General features: G+C 44.8%; 1 protein-coding gene and 6 pseudogenes across 1 annotated transcript in view; 6 read left to right on the top strand and 1 right to left on the bottom strand.

Moving 5' to 3' along the window:
• The window catches only part of DOC2B (double C2 domain beta), a 740,104-nt gene that overhangs the window by 595,533 nt on the left and 120,372 nt on the right, over positions 1 to 24,199 (top strand). The window contains exon 6 of the mRNA XM_056556880.1: positions 2,844 to 3,001. Coding sequence (XP_056412855.1) covers positions 2,844 to 3,001 — 158 coding nt within the window. The remainder of the gene's footprint in view (positions 1 to 2,843; positions 3,002 to 24,199) is intronic.
• Positions 20,995 to 21,103, bottom strand: LOC130359804 (U2 spliceosomal RNA; annotated as a pseudogene).
• Positions 21,074 to 21,276, top strand: LOC130359349 (small nucleolar RNA U3; annotated as a pseudogene).
• LOC130359867 (U2 spliceosomal RNA) lies at positions 21,907 to 22,016 on the top strand (annotated as a pseudogene).
• Positions 22,790 to 22,982, top strand: LOC130359357 (small nucleolar RNA U3; annotated as a pseudogene).
• On the top strand, positions 23,366 to 23,509 carry LOC130359921 (U2 spliceosomal RNA; annotated as a pseudogene).
• On the top strand, positions 23,540 to 23,715 carry LOC130359837 (U2 spliceosomal RNA; annotated as a pseudogene).

The following is a 24,199-nucleotide window of genomic DNA, read 5'->3' as shown; positions in this document are numbered from 1 at the left end:
AGCTTTTATCATTTGTTCTTGTGTAGGTCCTTTTGCTTGCCCATTATTTCTGCTTCCAACACATCTACTTCAACTACACTTACTCTTCAATTACTGCCCTATATATTTAACCCTTGACAGATACCATTGGAACAAGACAATTATTGTTAGTAACTTCCTATATCAGTTCTGTTAATATTATGGCTGATAGAGTTTTGAGATTATGAAGGGAATTAGATCTTGAGTTTAAGTTTCTTTTCCTTGATGTGTTGGTTTTATCCTTTTTGAGCTGTTATTTCTAATCCTGTCAATCACAAACCATGATTTATGACCCCATATGTAGAATTCTGATCACTGTGTGAGATATGTACATCATCCCCAGTAGTACTATGTGAATGGTGTAAAACGTCACCTTATCAGCATTTTGCCAGTTGCCACATAAGACAAATGAGGCAGAAATACAGATCAGGAAAACTGTAATGCCCTATAAATAGATCTCTCTGTCGGAGCAATACAACATCTTCACTTAGTTCAAAATGCTGAAGTTAGGTTAATAACCAAACAACCTTGACATGCTCCAACATCAGTCTTTAACATCAGCTGTACTACTACTGTACTACTCTCTGAGACTTATTTTCTAGACATATCTGGAGACACAACTGTTTAATCTGACATTTAGGAAAAAATAAGGCACTCGTGCATTACACAGACATTAGAAAAACTGATCTTTGACTACAACTTCAAAAGAGTTTAATTGAGAAGATATTGTAGCTGGTTTCCCAGTAAAAGTTAATATAGACAATTGAAGGGGTATTCCAGGAAAAAAACTATTTTTTTTGTATATGAACTGGCTCCAGAAAGTTAAACAGATTTGTAAATTACTTCAATTTAAAAAATCTTAATCCTTCCAATAATTATCAGCTGCTGAAGTTGAGTTATTCTTTACTGTCTGGTAACCGTGCTCTCTGCTGACATCTCTGCTTGTCTCGGGAACTGCACAGAGTAGAAGAGGTTTGCTACAGGGATTTGCTTCTACTCTGGACAGTTCCCGAGACAGGTGTCATTAGAGAGCTCTTAGAAAAAGAACAACTCAACTTCAGCAGCTCATAAGTACTGAAATTATTAAGATTTTTTATTAGAAGAAATTTACAAATTTGTTTAACTTTCTGGAGCCAGGTGATATATATATATATATATAAGTTTTTTCCTGGATAACCCCTTTAAGACTAAAAAAGTTAGAGCGGACCTATGGCCAAACCAGAAAAATAAGATTGCATTATCATAGCATAGTCTAGGGTGTCTAGTCACACATCTTTTTACAGTTTCTCGATATGCCCTCCCATTCCTGAGATGTGAGGATTTGTCTGACATTTCAGGGAATTAGTCAGATGGGTGTGATGGGTTATCCAGGAATAAAAAATAAAAAAAACAGGCCTAATTTCTTTCAAACACCTGCCTGCTCCCTGTCTGTCTCCACTTTGGGTGTGGTATTACAACTTGGCTCCATTCACTTCAATGGAACTGAGCTGCAGAACCAAATCCAACCTGGAGACAGACATGGAACGGTCTCTGTTTTTCAATTTCTGGATAATCCTTTTAATTTTAAGTAGGGATGTTACACTATATTGACATGCTGGCACATAGTATAGGCTATGAAATAGTTTGATAAAAGTTCTGGAAATGAAAGCTCATAACTTTCCTCAGTCATTGTATCACAACAATGTAACAATCTCTGTAGCGAGAGCGGTGTGCTTAGATCTGTCTCCCAGTGTTTTATCACCCTCAGTATAGCATTGAAAGTTCAGTAGCGAAGTAGTATTATTCTTTGACTAAAATGGTCTGATTAACATATTATTCTAAAAAATTGTGTGGATATATAAAGGGTTTGTGTGCTTTTTAGTCCAATACCAGCCCAGGGAATTGTGCATGGCTTTACTATTGTTTTTGTCCCTTGTTGTTGTTTTTGCTGTTGTTTAATTACATACAACAAATATGGCTTTCTATGAAAAGAAACATGAAAAGGGACATATGACTTTCTGTCAAAAGGGACATTTGCTTATCTTATCCTGGCCACACACCCTCAATGCAAGTCTATGGGAGGGGGCGTGACGGACATCACGCCCTCTCCAATAGACTTGCATTGAGGGGGTGTGGCCGTGATGTCACGTTCTACCCGACGCTCTAAACGAATGCCAGGTGCAGCAGGCAGATCGTGGGGGTCCCCAGCGGCGGTTCCCCCCCCCCCCCCCCGATCAGACATCTTGATGTCTAGGGGCAGAGTACCCCTTTAATTACCTCTCTTGCACATCCAATTGTGACAGAATTCTTTGTTGACTCGTTTTTCCTATTTTAAAGTTGCCCCTATGTACTGTTTTTCCATGTAACATTTTTAAATGTTGTTCTATTTTCCAAGTAATCTAGAAAAAATGTCTGGTGAAATGGCTATAAGCTTATAACTGGAATTCTTCTGTTCAGTCAGGAGAGAGTCGAGAGATATTATCTTTATATTACTTTTGCTATTTTGTTGTACAGTTCTAGTTTGTTGTCACTTGACTCCATAGTTCCTGTTTTTATTGTTCTGTGTTTATGAGATACTGTGGTCTGAATCAATTAAATCAATCTCTGTTTCTACAATTTTCTTATAACTTACAGTAATCAACACTAATTATTATTTTCTTCAAAATATCAAGTAAAGACAGAACAGTAATAAAGTGAAATTACACCAATTATCCGTCTGTTAAATAGAGTAACTGTCAGTACCTTAGATATAAGGAAGTCTCACCCTGGATGTTATGTTCTTTATTGTGGCAACTGTGCATGAACTCATTTTCAATGTCATTAAAATGTTGTGTTTCCACCCACAGATAGATAAAACAGAAGATAAATCTTTGGAGGAACGTGGGCGAATTCTTATATCCTTAAAATACAGCTCCCAAAAGTCAGGGCTTCTGGTAGGAATTATTAGATGTGCACATCTAGCAGCAATGGACGCAAATGGTTACTCTGATCCCTATGTGAAAACGTAAGTTTAATGTGTGTAAATTATCATTGACAGCAGATACTAATGCATAGTGATGACAGTATTGAGATGGATATTGAGATGGATAGATATTGTCTATGATGCTTACAACATGATTTCTATTGACCTGTATGGTATCAGTAGACTGCGGAAAAGGAAATCTACTACAAGTTTGCTTTGATGTACCAATAAATCTATTACACTAGATGTAGGCAGAAACCCGTCAGATAGTGACTTGTGGGCAGATAGTGACTTTTTCAGTAGTTCCACGGACCACCTACTCGCCTAAAATGTGGTATTTATAGCTATTGCTTAGGGTTATGACCTGTAGTTCATCTTCTGCTTGCTGGTAGAGCATGCTTAGTTGCAGCGTTAAAGGGGTACTTTGGTGTAGAAGCAAATCCCTAAAGCAAACCTCTTCTGCTCTGGACAGTTTCTGAAAACATTTTTCCACTGGAGTAACCCTTTAAGAGTTAGAGGAGGATAAGGCTGACATTGTGTTTCAACACATTCAGCTCTATTTATTAATTTTTTTTGCATTAAATGGACCCAAAACTGGTTGGAGCATAACTGACATCCCTTGGTCCCAATGGATCCCATTGACTTGAATGGGGTCTAAGTGTCCCGTATTTTACTAGAGTTGAGCTTAAAAAAAAAAAATTTACAATTTTTTTCCTCATTTTATTGGAGCCATCAAGCCCTAAACTGAATGCTTGCTGCACTGAACAGCTTTTAGGAAGCATCAGAAAAGGTAATTTTACATGTTAAAGTGGTATTCCAGGAAAAAAACTTTATATATATATATATATATATATATATATATATATATATATATATATATATGAACTGGCTCCTTAAAGTTAAACAGAATTTTTTATTACTTCTATTAAAAAATCTTAATCCTTCCAATAATTATCAGCTGCTGAAGTTGAGTTGCTCTTTTCTGTCTGGCAACAGTGCTCTCTGCTGACATCTCTGCTTGTCTCAGGAACTGCACAGAGCAGAATAGGTTTGCTATGGGGATTTGCTTCTACTCTGGACAGTTCCCAAGACACGTGTCTTCAGGGAGCACTTAAACAGAAAAGAACAACTCAACTTCAGCAGCTCATAAGTACTGAAAGGATTAAGATTTTTTTTTAATAGAAGTAATTTACAAATCTGTTTAACATTCTGGAGCCAGTTGATATATAAAAAAAAGTTTTATCCTGGAATACCCCTTTAAGGCTGCACTATTGCTGCTACTCTGTTGCTTTGTGTGTAACATACCTGCAGCCTTCTCTTAAAATTTTATCTGAACTCTGGAATATTACTTTAAGTGTGTTTACAATTTTCATCTATAACAATCCCAGTAGTGATACAAGGACGAGTGGTACAGTGTTAGAAAACTTTTCATTGTTTTCCCCCAATAATCGTAATAAGTCGTCTTAATTCATTATTCAGTATTTTCAAGATCTCTGCTGTCTATTCGTTTTTAATTCCAGTGGATAGAAAAAAGTCTAGCTCTCTATTGAGTTTCAGCAAGAAAACCTGGAAAATCTGAGTAATTGTTACAAAACATATGCTGTAAAATTCTATCCTTTTTCGTTATTCCGTGACTTATTATCATTATTGGTTAAAACTGCAATCCATTCAGCATCCTTGGGCAGCATTGTAATCTTCATTGCTAACAACGGGTCATCTCTAGTCTCTTTTGAACAATTCTGTAGTACTTGAATGCTGTAAAGTGCTGTCTGTTTAAAAGACACAGTATGTGGCCAGTGAAAACGGATCACTTGACGTTCTAACGCTATTACGGACAACAGAGGAATAATTGTAACCGCTGGTAGTATACTCCTCTTAATCCTAATGACTGAAGTCTTTCCTTAGGGTGACAGAGATAAAGGGGAGTAAAAGTAAAGCAAAGACGACACTAGTTAAAAGAATAATTATTTTGCACGGAGCTTAAATCCCACATTGCACATTCTACTATGTCTGAATGCTTCAATGAACTTAGATGGCAGCTTGTGGCATCGGTCCTAAAACAAGCAGTTTTTATAGAAAATCCTATCTGCGACATTGTCTTCATTTTCCAATAATTGGAGCTCAAGAGAGATACTGAAGCTCTACAGTGTCACCCCGAGGAAAGGCTGAGTCATTCCTAATAAATGGAAACACATGCAAAACAGTAGCCTTGTCCTTTCTGTACCCAGACAAAACCTGCCTCACTAAAATCCCATAGGGAAATGCTGCAAAGTACTAATAGGATGGAACAAGGGATTGAATGCTATGCCGGCGCGTTTCATTTGCACAAATGGATAAATCCACTTGACATCCTCTAAGCCAATGTTTATGGATGTGCTTGTCAGCTGGGATTTTTGTTCCAGTTCATAAGCATTTCAATATAAATGTGTCTGTTGCGTTGTCTTCTGCGTTTTATAAATATGACAAGTATTGATGACATTTTACTGGTCCCAGTAGTAGTCTTCAAATAAAGGAATAATTCATTGGCTTTGTAATGGAGGATAAAAAAGAATGCAACCAGAATAAATCTATTTGAATAACAGGTCTGAAGTTCTGTGCTGAAGTTTTTAATTTTTATATATTTTTTTTTTATCTATATAGTGGCCACAGCCACTATCTGTTATTCTGCAACTTCATTGGACGCTTACTACTGACATTTGCTATATTTAAAGGGGTACTCCAGCCCTAAGACATCTTATCCCCTATCCAAAGCATAGGCGATAAGATGTCTGACCGCAGGGGTCCCGCCGCTCGGAAACCCTGCAATCTTGCATTTGGCACCCACCTCTTTGAGCTAAATGCCGCGCTGCCAGCTCACAAACTGCCAGGTGCCGACCATGGGGCTGGAGTATCGTGACGTCACAACTCCGCCCCGCTATGCAAGTCTATGGGAGGGGGCGTGACGCCCGTCACGCCCCCTCCCATAGACTTGCATAGCAGGGGCGGGGGTGACATCACACGGAGGCGGAGTCATGACATCACGATACTAAAGCCCCGTGGTCGGCACCCGGCAGTTTGTGAGCCTGCAGCTCACTGTACAGCTCCCAGAGGTGGGTGCCGAATGCAAAATTGCGGGGGTCCCGAGGATAGGGGATTGCGGGGGTCCAAAGGATAGGGGATAAGATGTCTTAGGGCCGGAGTACCCCTTTAATGTGTAATAAAACCACATGCAGTAAGCAACCCCTGATGGCAGATGTATACAGCCATAATTTTACTTTTCAACCTTTTAATGACCACCGATATGCAATATTATTGCAATCGATATGCCAATATGGCTTTTTATTGCAGAAAACCTGTCATCATTTGCATGCAGCCGGAACCACAAATGATTGGAGTGGTCCCTGGCAGCTTCTCACCTCCTTACCAGTCTTGATTGACAGATTTCTCACTGTTCAGTTATAAGAAGAGATCTGTCAATCACAGCCAGCAGGGCAAGCTGAAGACACCAGGGACCAGCCCAATGACTCAGGGCTCAGGCAACATAAAAGTGGTGACAGGTTTAAGAGAGCCGCGAAGCAAATATGAAGTGTCCCCTTCATATTTTCACTCTCTTGCAACTTTTCGTATATATATATACCTTCCTCAGGCTACGATGCCTGAGGAAGGTTGACATAACCTTAACATTGCAAGGGAGTGAAAGTAGAGGACACTTTATGATGGCTTTGTTGTCATAACTTTCAGTTTGGGAATCTATCTATTGGAATTTTGGCGATGTTCCCTTTAATAGTCTTATGCTAGACCTCCACCTTTTTGTTGCAGGGCTAGGAATCCCATTGTGACTATGGTATCTAAAGAGTTTGTGGGGATCTGTAATTGAGACAATCGCTCAGCAGGCCCCCCCCCCCCCCCCCCCCCCCCCAGGTCTGCCATGTATATGCAACATGTAGATTGCCTGTCTGCACTATGCACCACAGTATACATTACAGTAACTACTATTGTACCAGCAATCAGGAGGTTGTTTGCTAAAGGACCCTTGTGAACATATAAAATAGGGTAAAATTAAGTTTAGTAAATATTATATTAAAAAAAAAAAAACGAAACCCTGACGGACTCCATTCAAAGTGAATGGGACCTGTTGGGTTTAGTTGGTGTTGGGTGTCACAACCTCCATCCCAGCACCAATATCAGCTGTTGTAACGGAGCTCCACAATGCTGATGTGAACATAGTCTTAGATTATTTTAGGATATATTAAGAAATCAATCATCGCAGAATATTGAAAAACTTGCCAGGCATTTTGACTTTTCTTGAATTAAATGTTAGAATTCTAAGGACTCTTTATTCCAATAGACATGTTTTTGTTTTCACTAAAGAACATTTGATATTGTTAAAAAAGTAACTGGCTGCCCTTAGAAATAAACCTAAAAATATATTAATCAATTTCATTACTTTATATACTGTATCCGGCGACTTGCTACTGTAATAGTGGTTAGAATTTATAGACGTCTGTTACATAGCAGTCTTGTAGTCTAAATTGATCATTCTTTATGAGAAGTCGAGTTATAATCTAGATATTGTTAATGTAGATATATTTGCTCACAGTTATGAATATGTCTATATGTGAAACATTCTGCTTACCATAATGATCCCGCACCCCTACCAGCTGCCATTCCAAGCAAGAACTGAGCTGGCATTTCCTGTCTGCCAAGACTTTCAGTCAGTTTGCCCCTTTTTTTATTATAACAACATATTCCGTCAGACACGCTGAAAAAATATTCCAATATTTTCTCCTATTTATTCTTGTTGCTCAGCTCGGAATGAATGGGGAATAACAGTATAACAGTTCCACCAGTATTGGAAAGCTAGCGCTGTATAAGTGGATTTTTATGGATTGTATCATTCAGTGCCTGTCTACAGTAGATCCTCACAATGATGAGTAGGTCATTGTTGTTTGGTTGTTGCAGGTCCAAGAACTCTAATAGTGTATGTTCACACAGGCGGAACTTGTGCGGAATTTCCACATGGAATATTCCACACAGACATGCTTGATTTCAATGGGTTTCTGTTACACTGTTCAGACCAGAGAATTTCGGCACATGTTTCTGCCGCGGAAATTCTGCTTCCGGTGTCCAGAGAAAAAAATCGAACAGTGTATTCTTTCTGCGGAGTTCACAAGGAAATGCACTGCCATCTATGAGACGAGGAATGTCCGTACATGCTTTCTGTGCGGACATTCTGAACATTTTCCGAGCATGTGAACATGGCTTTTCACAAAAACATAGCTTTTTCTTCCACCTGAAGGAGCACCTCTCTGGTCCTCAGTTGTCCTGTAGTATGGTATGGCCTCCTCTTGTCCTGTAGTATGGTATGGCCTCCTCTTGTCCTGTAGTATGGTATGGCCTCCTCTTGTCCTGTAGTACAGTATGGCCTCCTCTTGTCCTGTAGTATGGTATGGCCTCCTCTTGTCCTGTAGTATAGTATGGCCTCCTCTTGCCCTGTAGTGTGGTATGGCCGCCTCTTGTCCTGTAGTAGGGTATGGCCTCCTCTTGTCCTGTAGTACAGTATGGCCTCCTCTTGTCCTGTAGTACAGTATGGCCTCCTCTTGTCCTGTAGTATGGTATGGCCGCCTCTTGTCCTGTAGTATGGTATGGCCTCCTCTTGTCCTGTAGTATGGTATGGCCTCCTCTTGTCCTGTAGTAGGGTATGGCCTCCTCTTGTCCTGTAGTACAGTATGGCCTCCTCTTGTCCTGTAGTATGGTGTGGGCGCCTCTTGTCCTGTAGTATGGTATGGCCTCCTCTTGTCCTGTAGTACAGTATGGCCTCCTCTTGTCCTGTAGTACAGTATGGCCTCCTCTTGTCCTGTAGTATGGTATGGCCTCCTCTTGTCCTGTAGTATGGTATGGCCTCCTCTAGTCCTGTAGTATGGTATGGCTGCCTCTTGTCCTGTAGTATGGTATGGCCGCCTCTTGTCCTGTAGTATGGTATGGCCGCCTCTTGTCCTGTAGTATGGTATGGCCTCCTCTTGTCCTGTAGTATGGTATGGCCTCCTCTTGTCCTGTAGTAGGGTATGGCCTCCTCTTGTCCTGTAGTATGGTATGGCCTCCTCTTGTCCTGTAGTAGGGTATGGCCTCCTCTTGTCCTGTAGTATGGTATGGCCTCCTCTTGTCCTGTAGTAGGGTATGGCCTCCTCTTGTCCTGTAGTATGTTATAGACTCCTCTTGTCCTGTAGTATGGTATGGCCTCCTCTTGCCCTGTAGCATGGTATGGGCGCCTCTTGTCCTGTAGTATGGTATGGCTGCCTCTTTTCCTGTAGTATGGTATGGACTCTTCTTGTCCTGTAGAATGGTATGGCCTCCTCTTGTTCTGTAGTAGGGTATGGCCTCCTCTTGTCCTGTAGTATGGTATGGCCGCCTCTTGTCCTGTAGTATGGTATGGCCTCCTCTTGTCCTGTAGTATGGTATGGCCTCCTCTTGTCCTGTAGTATGGTATGGCTGCCTCTTTTCCTGTAGTATGGTATGGACTCCTCTTGTCCTGTAATATGGTATGGCCTCCTCTTGTCCTGTAGTAGGGTATGGCCTCCTCTTGTCCTGTAGTATGGTATGGCCGCCTCTTTTCCTGTAGTATGGTATGGCCTCCTCTTTTCCTGTAGTATGGTATGGCCTCCTCTTGTCCTGTAGTATAGTATGGCCTCCTCTTGTCCTGTAGTAGGGTATGGCCTCCTCTTGTCCCGTAGTATGGTATGGCCTCCTCTTGTCCTGTAATAAGGTATGGCCTCCTCTTATCCTGTAGTATGGTATGGCCTCCTCTTGTCCTGTAGTATGGTATGGCCGCCTCTTTTCCTGTAGTATGGTATGGCCTCCTCTTTTCCTGTAGTATGGTATGGCCTCCTCTTGTCCTGTAGTATGGTATGGCCTCCTCTTGTCCTGTAGTATGGTATGGCCTCCTTGTCCTGTAGTATGGTATGGCCGCCTCTTGTCCTGTAGTATGGTATGGCCGCCTCTTGTCCTGTAGTATGGTATGGCTGCCTCTTGTCCTGTAGTATGGTATAGACTCCTCTTGTCCTGAAGTATGGCATGGCCTCCTCTAGTCCTGTAGTATGGTATGGCCGCCTCTTGTCCTGTAGTATGGTATGGCCTCCTCTTGTCCTGTAGTAAGGTATGGCCTCCTTTTGTCCTGTAGTATGGTATGGCCTCCTCTTGTCCTGTAGTATGGTATGGCCTCCTCTTGTCCTGTAGTAAGGAATGGCCTCCTCTTGTCCTGTAGGACAGTATGGTCTCCTTTTGTCCTGTAGTATGGTATGGCCTCCTCTTGTCCTGTAGTACAGTATGGCCTCCTCTTGTCCTGTAGTACAGTATGGCCTCCTCTTGTCCTGTAGTATGGTATGGCCGCCTCTTGTCCTGTAGTATGGTATGGTCGCCTCTTGTCCTGTAGTATGGTATGGCCGCCTCTTGTCCTGTAGTATGGTATGGACTCCTCTTGTCCTGTAGTATGGTATGGCCTCCTCTTGTCCTGTAGTAAGGAATGGCCTCCTCTTGTCCTGTAGGACAGTATGGTCTCCTTTTGTCCTGTAGTACAGTATGGCCTCCTCTTGTCCTGTAGTACAGTATGGCCTCCTCTTGTCCTGTAGTATGGTATGGCCGCCTCTTGTCCTTTAGTATGGTATGGTCGCCTCTTGTCCTGTAGTATGGTATGGCCGCCTCTTGTCCTGTAGTATGGTATGGACTCCTGTCACGATGCCGGCTGGCAGGAGGTGGATCCTCTGTGCCAGAGAGGGATTGGCGTGGACCGTGCTAGTGGACCGGTTCTAAGTCACTACTGGTGTTCACCAGAGCCCGCCGCAAAGCGGGATGGTCTTGCTGCGGCGGTAGTGACCAGGTCGTATCCACTAGCAACGGCTCAACCTCTCTGACTGCTGAAGATAGGCGCGGTACAAGGGAGTAGACAGAAGCAAGGTCGGACGTAGCAGAAGGTCGGGGCAGGCAGCAAGGATCGTAGTCAGGGGCAACGGCAGGAGGTCTGGAACACAGGCTAGGAACACACAAGGAACGCTTTCACTGGCACAATGGCAACAAGATCCGGCGAGGGAGTGCAGGGGAAGTGAGGTATACATAGGGAGTGCACAGGTGAACACACTGATTAGAACCACTGCGCCAATCAGCGGCGCAGTGGCCCTTTAAATCGCAGAGACCCGGCGCGCGCGCGCCCTAGGGAGCGGGGCCGCGCGCGCCGGGACAGGACCGACGGAGAGCGAGTCAGGTACGGGAGCCGGGGTGCGCATAGCGAGCGGGCGCCACCCGCATCGCGAATCGCATCCCGGCTGGAGGCGGTATCGCAGTGCACCCGGTCAGTGGATCTGACCGGGGCGCTGCGGGAGCGAGAGTGTAGCGAGCGCTCCGGGGAGGAGCGGGGACCCGGAGCGCTCGGCGTAACAGTACCCCCCCCCCCTTGGGTCTCCCCCTCTTCTTGGAGCCTGAGAACCTGAGGACCAGACTTTTATCTAGGATATTGTCCTCAGGTTCCCAGGATCTCTCTTCAGGGCCACAGCCCTCCCAGTCAACCAAAAAAAAGGTTTTTCCTCTGACCTTTTTGGAGGCCAGTATCTCCTTTACAGGAAAGATGTCCGAAGAACCGGAGACAGGAGTGGGAGAGATAAGTTTAGGAGAGAAACGGTTGATGATGAGTGGTTTAAGAAGAGAAACGTGAAAGGCATTAGGAATACGAAGAGAAGGAGGAAGAAGAAGTTTATAAGAGACAGGATTAATCTGGCACAAAATTTTGAAAGGACCAAGATAGCGTGGTCCCAATTTGTAGCTGGGAACACGGAAGCGGACATATTTAGCGGAGAGCCATACCTTGTCTCCGGGAGAAAAAATGGGGGGAGCTCTTCTTTTCTTATCAGCAAACTTCTTCATGCGTGATGAAGCCTGTAAGAGAGAATTTTGGGTCTCTTTCCATATGGTGGAAAGATCACGAGTTATTTCATCCACAGCGGGCAAACCAGAGGGCAAGGGAGTAGGGAAGGGGGGAAGAGGGTGACGGCCGTACACCACGAAAAATGGGGATTTGGAAGAAGATTCAGAGACTCTGAAGTTGTACGCGAATTCGGCCCATGGTAGAAGATCTGCCCAGTCATCCTGGCGGGAAGAAACAAAATGTCGTAAATAATCACCCAGGACTTGGTTAATTCTTTCTACTTGCCCATTGGATTGAGGATGATAAGCAGAAGAAAAGTTCAATTTAATCTTGAGTTGTTTACAGAGAGCCCTCCAGAATTTTGACACGAATTGGACGCCTCTATCCGAGACGATCTGCGTGGGCAACCCGTGAAGACGAAAAATGTGTACAAAAAATTGTTTTGCCAACTGAGGCGCAGAAGGAAGACCAGGAAGGGGAATAAAATGTGCCATCTTGGAAAATCGATCAACGACCACCCAAACAACAGTGTTGCCACGGGATGGGGGTAAGTCTGTAATAAAGTCCATACCAATCAGAGACCAAGGCTGTTCGGGGACAGGCAGAGGATGAAGAAGACCAGCAGGCTTCTGGCGAGGAGTCTTATCCCGGGCACAGACAGTGCAGGCCCGCACAAAATCAACAACATCCGTCTCCAGAGTCGGCCACCAATAGAAACGAGAGATGAGTTGCACGGATTTCTTGATGCCCGCATGGCCTGCGAGATGGGAGGAGTGACCCCATTTGAGGATTCCGAGGCGTTGGCGTGGAGAGACGAAGGTCTTCCCTGGAGGAGTTTGCCTGATGGAGGCTGGAGAAGTGGAGATCAGGCAATCCGGAGGAATAATGTGTTGCGGAGAGAGCTCTACTTCCGAGGCCTCCGAGGAACGAGAGAGAGCATCGGCCCTAATGTTCTTATCGGCAGGGCGAAAGTGAATTTCAAAATTAAACCGGGCAAAGAACAGAGACCACCTGGCCTGGCGAGGATTCAGCCGTTGGGCAGACTGGAGATAGGAGAGATTCTTGTGATCGCTGTAAATAATAATTGGAAATTTTGATCCCTCCAGCAGATGCCTCCATTCCTCAAGTGCTAATTTAATGGCCAGAAGCTCTCGATCCCCGATGGAGTAGTTCCTCTCCGCCGGAGAGAAGGTCCTAGAAAAAAAACCACAAGTAACAGCATGCCCGGAAGAATTTTTTTGTAGAAGGACCGCTCCAGCTCCTACTGAGGAGGCATCAACCTCCAATAGGAAGGGTTTAGATGGGTCAGGTCTGGAGAGCACGGGAGCAGAAGAAAAGGCAGACTTGAGCCGTTTAAAGGCGTCTTCCGCTTGAGGAGGCCATGACTTAGGATTGGCATTCTTCTTGGTTAAAGCCACGATAGGAGCCACAATTTCGTGAATAAATTGTCTGTAATAATTGGCGAACCCCAAAAAACGTTGGATAGCACGGAGTCCGGAGGGGCGTGGCCAATCTAAGACGGCAGAGAGTTTGTCTGGATCCATTTGTAGTCCCTGGCCAGAGACCAAGTATCCTAGGAAAGGAAGAGATTGACATTCAAACAGACATTTCTCCATTTTGGCATAAAGTTGATTGTCACGAAGTCTCTGAAGAACCATGCGGACATGCTGGCGGTGTTCTTCTAGGTTGGCAGAAAAAATCAGAATATCGTCCAGATACACAACAACACAGGAATATAAGAGATCACGAAAAATTTCATTAACAAAGTCTTGGAAGACGGCAGGGGCGTTGCACAGGCCAAAGGGCATGACCAGATACTCAAAGTGTCCATCTCCAGTGTTAAATGCCGTTTTCCATTCATCCCCCTCCCTGATGCGGATGAGATTATAAGCACCTCTTAAGTCCAGTTTGGTAAAGATGTGGGCACCTTGGAGGCGATCAAAGAGTTCAGAGATAAGAGGTAGAGGGTAGCGGTTCTTTACCGTGATTTTATTAAGACCGCGGTAATCAATGCAAGGACGTAGGGAGCCATCTTTTTTGGACACAAAGAAAAATCCAGCTCCGGCAGTAGAGGAGGATTTGCGGATAAAGCCTTTTTTTAAATTTTCCTGGATGTACTCAGACATAGCAAGAGTCTCTGGGGCGGACAGAGGATAAATTCTGCCCCGGGGTGGAGTAGTGCCCGGGAGGAGGTCAATAGGACAGTCATAAGGCCTGTGAGGAGGAAGAGTCTCAGCTTGTTTTTTGCAAAACACATCAGCAAAGTCCATATAGGCCTTAGGGAGACCGGTTACAGGGGGAACCACAGGGTCATGGCAGGGAGTACTGGTAACCGGTTTAAGGCAGTCCTTGAAACAAGAGGTACCCCAACTCTTGATCTCCCCTGTGGACCAATCCAGGGTTGGGGAATGGTGTTGAAGCCAGGGTAGTCCAAGGAGAATTTCGGAAGTGCAATTTGAGAGGACCAAAAACTCAATTTTTTCGTGATGAGGTCCGATGCACATTAGGAGGGGTTCCGTGCGGTAACGCACGGCACTGTCCAATCTTTCATTGTTAACGCAATTGATGTAGAGAGGTCTGGCGAGACTGGTCACTGGGATGTTGAACCTGTTGATGAGAGAGGCCAAAATAAAGTTTCCTGCAGATCCGGAATCCAAGAAGGCCTTAGTGGAGAAGGAGAAGGTAGAGGCAGATATCCGCACAGGCACAGTAAGACGTGGAGAAGCAGAGTTGACATCAAGGACTGTTTCACCTTTGTGCGGAGTCAGCGTACGTCTTTCCAGGCGGGGAGGACGGATAGGACAATCCTTCAGGAAGTGTTCGGTACCGGCACAGTACAGGCAGAGATTCTCCATGCGGCGTCGTGTCCTCTCTTGAGGTGTCAGGCGAGACCGGTCAACTTGCATAGCCTCCACGGCGGGAGGCACAGGAACGGATTGCAGAGGACCAGAGGAGAGAGGAGCCGGGGAGAAAAAACGCCTCGTGCGAACAAAGTCCATATCCTGGCGGAGCTCCTGACGCCTTTCGGAAAAACGCATGTCAATGCGAGTGGCTAGATGAATGAGTTCATGTAGGTTAGCAGGAATTTCTCGTGCGGCCAGAACATCTTTAATGTTGCTGGATAGGCCTTTTTTAAAGGTCGCGCAGAGGGCCTCATTATTCCAGGATAGTTCTGAAGCAAGAGTACGGAATTGCACGGTGTACTCGCCAACGGAAGAATTACCCTGGACCAGGTTCAGCAGGGCAGTCTCAGCAGAAGAGGCTCGGGCAGGTTCCTCAAAGACACTTCGAATTTCCGAGAAGAAGGAGTGTACAGAGGTCATTGCGGTCCCAGAGCGGTGTGGCCCATGACAGAGCTTTTCCAGACAGAAGGCTGACTACGAAAGCCACCTTAGACCTTTCAGTAGGAAACTGGTCCGACATCATCTCCAAGTGCAGGGAACATTGTGAAAGAAAGCCACGGCAAAACTTAGAGTCCCCATCAAATTTATCCGGCAAGGATAGTCGTAGGCCTGAGGCGGCCACTCGCTGCGGAGGAGGTGCAGGAGCTGGCGGAGGAGATGATTGCTGAAGCTGTGGTAGTAGCTGCTGTAGCATCACGGTCAGTTGAGACAGCTGGTGGCCTTGTTGCGCTATCTGTTGTGACTGCTGGGCGACCACCGTGGTGAGGTCGGCGACAACTGGCAGAGGAACTTCAGCGGGATCCATGGCCGGATCTACTGTCACGATGCCGGCTGGCAGGAGGTGGATCCTCTGTGCCAGAGAGGGATTGGCGTGGACCGTGCTAGTGGACCGGTTCTAAGTCACTACTGGTGTTCACCAGAGCCCGCCGCAAAGCGGGATGGTCTTGCTGCGGCGGTAGTGACCAGGTCGTATCCACTAGCAACGGCTCAACCTCTCTGACTGCTGAAGATAGGCGCGGTACAAGGGAGTAGACAGAAGCAAGGTCGGACGTAGCAGAAGGTTGGGGCAGGCAGCAAGGATCGTAGTCAGGGGCAACGGCAGGAGGTCTGGAACACAGGCTAGGAACACACAAGGAACGCTTTCACTGGCACAATGGCAACAAGATCCGGCGAGGGAGTGCAGCGGAAGTGAGGTATACATAGGGAGTGCACAGGTGAACACACTGATTAGAACCACTGCGCCAATCAGCGGCGCAGTGGCCCTTTAAATCGCAGAGACCCGGCGTGCGCGCGCCCTAGGGAGCGGGGCCGCGCGCGCCGGGACAGGACCGACGGAGAGCGAGTCAGGTACGGGAGCCGGGGTGCGCATCGCGAGCGGGCGCCACCCGCATCGCGAATCGCATCCCGGCTGGAGGCGGTATCGCAGCGCACCCGGTCAGTGGATCTGACCGGGGCGCTGCGGGAGCGAGAGTGTAGCGAGCGCTCCGGGGAGGAGCGGGGACCCGGAGCGCTCGGCATAACAACTCCTCTTGTCCTGTAGTATGGTATGGCCTCCTCTTGTCCTGTAGTAAGGTATGGCCTCCTGTTGTCCTGTAGTATGGTATGGGCGCCTCTTGTCCTGTAGTATGGTATGGCCTCCTCTTGTCCTGTAGTACGGTATGGCCTCCTCTTGTCCTGTAGTACAGTATGGCCTCCTCTTGTCCTGTAGTAAGGTATGGCCTCCTCTTGTCCTGTAGGACGGTATGGTCTCCTTTTGTCCTGTAGTATGGTATGGCCTCCTCTTGTCCTGTAGTACGGTATGGCTGCCTCTTGTCCTGTAGTATGGTATGGCCTCCTCTTGACCTGTAGTATGGTATGGCCGCCTCTTGTCCTGTAGTATGGTATGGCCGCCTCTTGTCCTGTAGTATGGTATGGCCTCCTCTTGTCCTGTAGGACGGTATGGTCTCCTCTTGTCCTGTAGTATGGTATGGCCTCCTCTTGTCCTGTAGTACAGTATGGCCGCCTCTTGTCCTGTAGTATGGTATGGCCTCCTCTTGTCCTGTAGTATGGTATGGCCTCCTCTTGTCCTGTAGTATGGTATGGCCGCCTCTTGTCCTGTAGTATGGTATGGCCTCCTCTTGTCCTGTAGGACGGTATGGTCTCCTTTTGTCCTGTAGTATGGTATGGCCTCCTCTTGTCCTGTAGTACAGTATGGCCGCCTCTTGTCCTGTAGTATGGTATGGCCTCCTCTTGTCCTGTAGTATGGTATGGCCTCCTCTTGTCCTGTAGTATGGTATGACCTCCTTGTCCTGTAGTATGGTATGGCCTCCTCTTGTCCTGTAGTATGGTATTACAGCTCAGTTCCCACTAAAGTAAATGGAGATAAGTTGTAATACCACTCACAAACTGTGAACAGGTATATTGCACCTATGTTTTTCTAATTTCGATGACCCCTTTAAAGAAGCAGCAGGGTGTGTAAATCATAAAAGCATGGGCCATATGAGAGAAGTTACAACTATACTAAGGTATATTCAGCAACACTAAGCAAAATCATCCTAGAAATACCAGGGAGGTAATTATATAATGCACAAATACTTGATAGAGGTCTGCTTTTATAGGATTTGACAATGTTTCATGTGTGCTTTCCATCTATTGAGAAATTTCCATAATACCATAGGTACTAGCATTGCATACAATGAATCCACAATTACATTATGATACTAGTACGGCGCACAATTAATCGCAGGTTGATTTCATTAACCCCGTGGTTTGTAAAACATCTTTATACTTTATAAAATATGTAGATTATTTATGGAAGGCAAAATTCCACATTAAAGGGCTTTCTTTAACTGTGCCAGAACCCGTCTCACTGGCAGAAATGAAGTCTCTGTACCGATCGTAGTATAATGAATATTGACAGAAAGCCTTTTTCCTGTGATTGTTAATGAAGCCAGCATGCCTCTATAATATCGCAAGTATAATGGAGATAATTTCAAGTGAATACAAAGACTCTTTGGATCTCCACAGGGTTTCTTCAATCACAAGGGATACAAAATGGATAATTATACTTCAAAAATCTTTCTTTCAATTCTATAATTCTGACTCTCAAAGGATTTTTCATCTTTACACCATATAACTGCATATTACATCATATATTAATTTAATTCCTGGAGGAATATACTGTGCACTATGTGCACGACAAGCCATGTATTATAAAAGTTATAGAATATAATTATTACTAACCTGCTACATATTAAATAAAGTCTTAGCAATTAAATAATGTTAAAGTATATGAAGACCTACCAAGGAAATATACAGAAGGTACTAAGGAGCACACAGAGTTATTAGTCCTAAGCCATGCACTGCTGTGCTCCAATGATTGTATATTGTCACAGTGCTTCATTTATAAAATACCCAATAGAAAAACAGGTCTGATTGGTTGTTATAGTCAACAGGGCCAAGTATTTTATTTCCTAAACTACCGCAAAAATGTATGCTGAAATTTGATTGGTTGCTACCAACAACAAGGGTCCTTTCTTAACAAAGATATGTTAGTTCTGATTTTGAAGGATAATTATCTTGGTCCAAACCTCGACTCCCATCAATGTCTACACCTATAGTCACATAACCACCACTATTACAGCCAGTTAGGGTGTAAATATGACAGTGTATGGTCATTTGGAATAAATAATGCAAGACTAGCTATTATTCAATACAGCAGAAAATATTGTGATATTCAGGTAATGACCAATAAAATGGAATATAGTAAACTCACAGTTATGTCTGGTGTATTTATGTGCCCAGAAAATAGTTATTATTCTGAGAACAAACAATTATAATGTGCTAAACACGCAGGAGAAATTCCAGAAGATATTCCATTCACAGCAGGTGCAGATTGATTCTGTCGGCACTAGGACCGCTCTGACATGCACTGAGGGCACCAATGCATGTCCGAGGGGATTTTTCTGAAAGAACAAATGTGCTCATTCTTTCGGCAAAGTCCAGAATTAGAATTTCCATTCTCGGGAATTCAGCAGTGTGCATGGTGTAGCGGAATTCCATTGAAAACAATGGGAGGCTGCTGCACCAGAATTTCAGAAATTCCGTAGTGTGGTGGGCACATTACTGAATGAAGGGTAGAATAGTCAAAGGGGGAGACATTAGGGAATGGGATAGGTGTAGCTAAAAAATATTTTTTTACATTTCAAAGAACTAGTGCAGCACGAAGGGTGAGTGGGAGGTTTGGATCATGGAAGAAGTTAGTCTAAGAACATTTAGCTTATCGGCAGAACATAGAACTCAGGTAGATACGGTATCTATAGCCAATGTGGTATTGTAGAGAGCTTTGTGGGTGATAGTGAGGAGTTTCATTTATATTCTATAGCATGCATACAACTGCATGCAGAAGAGACTTAAAAGAGGGAGTTTGGAAAAGGGAAGGCAGCATAGTAATGAGTTACAGTAACCAGGACAAGAATAAATCAACAATTTTGGTTTTTCTAAGTAAGAAAATGGATTCTGGAAATGACTGAGGTGCAGGGGAAGGAGCATACAAGTAATTAAATATAGGAAGTAAATAACAAACCTCAATATATAGTTACCAAAAGACAGTGAGTGTGTTGCTTGGGCATTATAGTGGTACCACCTACTAAATTAAAAGTATCTTGTTTGGGTTTGTTAGTAGATGTTGACAACATAAGAAGTTCAGTTTTCAAAACACTCAGTGTGAAACAGGAGCCAATATTAGAAATAGAGTGAAACAGCAGGGTAAAAGGGACTTTTCAATTTTGAACCATGTTTTCTATCTAAAAATGCACACTGCGTTCGGACAATGTTTTATTGTGTGTTATTGTTTTACTGTGTCTCACAAACTGACATGGGAGAAAAATGTTCTCTTCTTTGCTGGCTGCTTTAGGCAGAGTCTATTGATGAGCTCCTTGGCTGCCATACCCTATAGCACTGCCTCGATGATTTGCCATATTCAGACAATAGAATGGCATGTGAAGGCATTTATTATTAAAGTTTGGATTGTCCTTGCAGCGGTGAATCTTTATTCACCCGTGATAATTTAGTAACTGTATGATGACAAACACAGTAATAAAAAATACAGTACATAATAAGAAATCCAAAAAGAAAATACTTTGAGCAGTTTGAGCTTCTAATTTATGTTGCTAACTTGCTTTAAAGGAATAAGCTCTGTGATTTAGAAGCATATATGGCTAATAGAGATGAGCAAATTTTTTGAAAAATTTGATTCGTCCGAATTTATTCACGGCGAATCACTATTAAAAACAACTATTTCTGGCCTACAGAGAGCCTCAATGGGGTGTAGAACACTTTGCCTTGCTGTAACACGCATAGGGAGTGTGTTGGGTTAGTGAAATAATACTGTTATTCAGTATGACATGCAGAATAGAGGCATCTCTATTAGAATCATTGTTGCAGAGTGGCACAATGAGGAGACCGTATAGACCATTTTTTATTTTAAAGCCGAGGAACGTGCTCTCAAATCACCCAAAGTGCAAGAAAAAGTGCAAACGTGTTACACTAAAAAAAACGTGCACAAAGGATGCGGTCTATCGCAAGCCCTTCTCCGATAGGAGAGAAGCCCCCCAACAAACCTTACCCTTCGCCTCCAAAAGGTACCTGCGAGGTTCCAGGCTTGATGTCCCTTTTCGCCGCAGCTACTGGTGGACCACAAATGCTCCCGGCATCCCCCTTGGCGTTAGCCAAGGTATCTGCCCGCAGAGCCGATAACGGTAGGTACCCTGCCAAAGCAGGAGTACCCGGGGTGTTTGCAGGGAGGTGCGGAACCTAATGGCCCCACACACACCTCCCCTAGACCGCCAGGAAGGACACCCAGAAGGGCTACCGCATCCTGACAAATCCTGTGAACCCACAACACGCAAAATGTGACACAGTGGGACAAAAATAAATAAATAAGTGAATGTGAGCAGATATACTGCCCGGACATCCGGCCGGATCTATAAAAATTTCTCTGATCCTAGCCAGAAAGCCGGAAATCAAGAGGTGAGTGCCACAAGGTGAAGAGATTATGGTGCCTGTGCTTCAACTCAGTGAGCCAGTATTCCCAGTGAGTTTCGGCACCTTGGGGTCACCGCTCCCCGAGGCACAAAAGTACCTCGGCTCTAGACCCTCTCAGCCTCATGGCGAGACCCGGAGGGAACAGGTCACATCGGGGCAGCCGTCGAGCTGATTCCTCAGAACCATCCCCGGAAAGCCCTGGTACACCTGCATCCTCCATGTAGCACCCATCCCCACCAGCCCCATACCGGCGTAGTTTGCCACCGGCATGAAAACCGATAAGAACAGATACTACACTTGATCTTAGCCAAAAGGCAGAGAAGCGAAAGAAATGTCACAGAAAGTGTCCAAGCTCATCAACCACGAGGAGGAGCTGTAGTGATCTCTCTTGAGCGTGAAGTGAGCTTTCAGTTCTGCTTCATTGCAGGTACTGACCGCTGTTGATGACCGTTCTTCTCTATCATAGAGAGGGTGGAGAGAGAGATCACAAGCTGAGTGGTTGGTTTATATTTGGTAATAATGATAGAAAAATGGGAGAGTTTGGGAATCTCTCTTTGAAGTTCCATGATGTTCTCTTGTCATTTCTCTGTTTGTTATACTGTCTTGAATGTTTGTGGAACAATAGTTATATTGCACAGAGAGATGTGCTGCAACTGAGAATAAAAGCGTAATGTGATTTTATTCTGTTAAAGAGAGTGTCATAAAGATTTACTATGGTAGTGTCGCTATATGAACAGTAATTGTGTTAATTTATTGTGTTCTGCGTTCTAACCTGTGTTACATTGCAGTAAATGTTATATTCATGACGGTTGATTGCTAATAAAGTTACTTTCTAAAAATAAAAAAAAGTTAGTAGGCGGAGCAACAGAGCTAAACTAGGTTCCTGCTGGTTGCTTGAACTCACATGCAAATTCCTAAGTCAAAGTTTTCTTCTGGGTATTAGTTCTTTCGACTTTTATACATGTCCTAAAAGATTCTATTTTTCTCATAGTCGTAGCTCTAACTATTTCTAATATATCACTGTGTTCAGGGTTCCTTATTTGTTAGGTTGTGTTCAGGGTTCCTTATTTGTTAGGTTGTGTGAGCGTCTCCCTAATGTTAGACGCAGGGTCCTATCACCCGGAGTGTCTGTCGCTTCTCGGCCTTTTGGCTAAGATCAAGTGTAGTATCTGTTCTTATCAGTTTTTCATGCCGGTGTACGGTGACACCGGTATGGGGCTGGTGGGGATGGGTGCTGCATGGAGGATGCAGGTGTACCGGGGCTGGTTCTGAGGAATCAGCTCGACGGCTGCCCCGATGTGACCTGTTCCCTCCGGGTCTCGCCATGAGGCTGAGAGGGTCTAGAGCCGAGGTACTTTTGTGCCTCGGGGAGTGGTGACCCCCCGAGGTGCCGAAGCTCACTGGGAGGATAGGCTCACTGAGTTGAAGCACGGGCACCATAATCTCTTCACTTTGTGGCACTCACCTCTTGATTCCCGGCCTTCTGGCTAGGATCAGAGAAATTTTTATAGATCCGGCCGGATGTCCGGGCAGTATATCTGCACACATTCACTTATTTATTTCTTTTTTTGTCTCACTTTTTGCGTGTTGTGTGTTCACAGGATTTGTCAGGATGCGGTAGCCCTTCTGGGTGTCCCTCCTGGCGGTCTAGGGGAGGTGTGTGTGGCCATTAGGTTCCGCACCTCCCTGCAAACACCCCGGGTACTCCTGCTTTGGCAGGGTACCTACCGTTATCGGCTCTGTGGGCAGATACCTTGGCTAACGCCAAGGGGGATGGCAGGAGCATTTGTGGTCCCCTAGTAGCTTCGGCAAAAAGGGACATCAAACCTGGAACCTCGCAGGTACCTTTTGGTCTGGAGGCCAAGGGTAAGGTTTGTTGGGGGGCCTCTCTCCTATCGGAGAAGGGCTTGCGATAGACCGCATCCTTTGTGCACGTTTTTTTAGTGTAACACGTTTGCACTTTTTCTTGCACTTTGGGTGAATCGAGAGCACGTTCCTCGGCTTTAAAAAAAAAAAATAATAATAATTGTGGAAATGTCACAGAAAGTGTCCAAGCTCACCAACCATGAGGAGGAGCTGTAGTGATCTCTCTTGAGCGTGAAGTGAGCTTTCAGTTCTGTTTCATTGCAGGTACTGACTGCTGTTGATGACCGTTCTCCTTCTCTATCATAGAGAGGGTGGAGAGAGAGATCACAAGCTGAGTGGTTGGAATTAAATTTTTATGAAAAGTTAAAAATAGATAGATAAAAATTTATTTCTGTATAAATTAAAAGTATACTTAATTTTATGTGTGTGCAATTATGAAACGGCATCAGGCTCTTTGCAGAGGAAAGATAGTAAAACTACTCTCTGTTCCTATGACAGTATGCGCACTCGACTGCTTAAATCCAAAACTAATAGACGGCCCTAAATATTTTGAGATCACAACATGACAAACAATACATGGTGCTAATGGTTTTGAAACAGATTCTAATTTAAAGTATGCTGCTGAATTTATAAAACCAATAGATGGCGCTAGGTAGTTTGAGCATATTACAAGTGAGCGTCAATAGATGGCGCTAGGCAGTCTGAGTGTATTACAATTATATAATCGCTTCTCTGCCTTTTGGCTAAGATCAATTGTAGTATTTGTTCTTATCAGTTTCAAGTTGGTGTGGAGGGGACAGGTGTACCAGGGCGTTCCGGGGCTGGTTCTGAGGAATCAGCATGACGGCTGCCCCGATGTGACCTGTTTCCTCTGGGTCTCACCATGAGGCTGAGAGGGTCGCTTCTCAGCCTTTTGGCTAAGATCAAGTGTAGTATCTGTTCTTTTCAGTTTCATGTGTGTGGCAGGCGACGCCAGTGTGGAGCTGGTGGGGATGGGTGCTGCATGGATGGGAAAGGTATTCTGGGGCTGGATCTGAGGAATCAGCTCAAAGGCTGCCCCGATGTGACCTGTTTCCTCCGGGTCTCGCTGAGAGGTTCTAGAGCCGAGGTACTTCAGTGCCTTGGGGAGTGGTGACCCCGATGTGCCGAAACTCACTGGGAGTATTGGCTCACTGAGTTGAAGCACAGGCACCATGATCTTTTCACCTTTGTGGCACACACCTTTTGAATCCCGGCCTTCTGGCTAGGATCAGAGACATTTTTATAGATCCGGGCAGTATATCTGCACACATTCACTTATTTATTTCTTTTTGTCTCACTGTGTCACTTTTTGCGTGTTGTGTGTCCACAGGATTTGTCAGGATGCGGTAGCCCTTCTGGGTGGGTCTGGGCGGTATACCAATTCATACTGAATACCGAAATTTTTGGGCTGCACGATATGATTTTTAGCCCATACCGCAATACTGGTTGGGCCCCTCCCCCTTGGGAATGAATTATCAGCCAAGCGCTGCGCTGTCCCCACATCGGGGAACTAATCATATGTGACCAGCCAGCGGG

This window comes from Hyla sarda, chromosome 2 (assembly GCF_029499605.1).
Source record: "Hyla sarda isolate aHylSar1 chromosome 2, aHylSar1.hap1, whole genome shotgun sequence".
Lineage (NCBI taxonomy): Eukaryota > Metazoa > Chordata > Amphibia > Anura > Hylidae > Hyla > Hyla sarda.
This window is presented reverse-complemented; position numbering and strand designations above follow the sequence as displayed.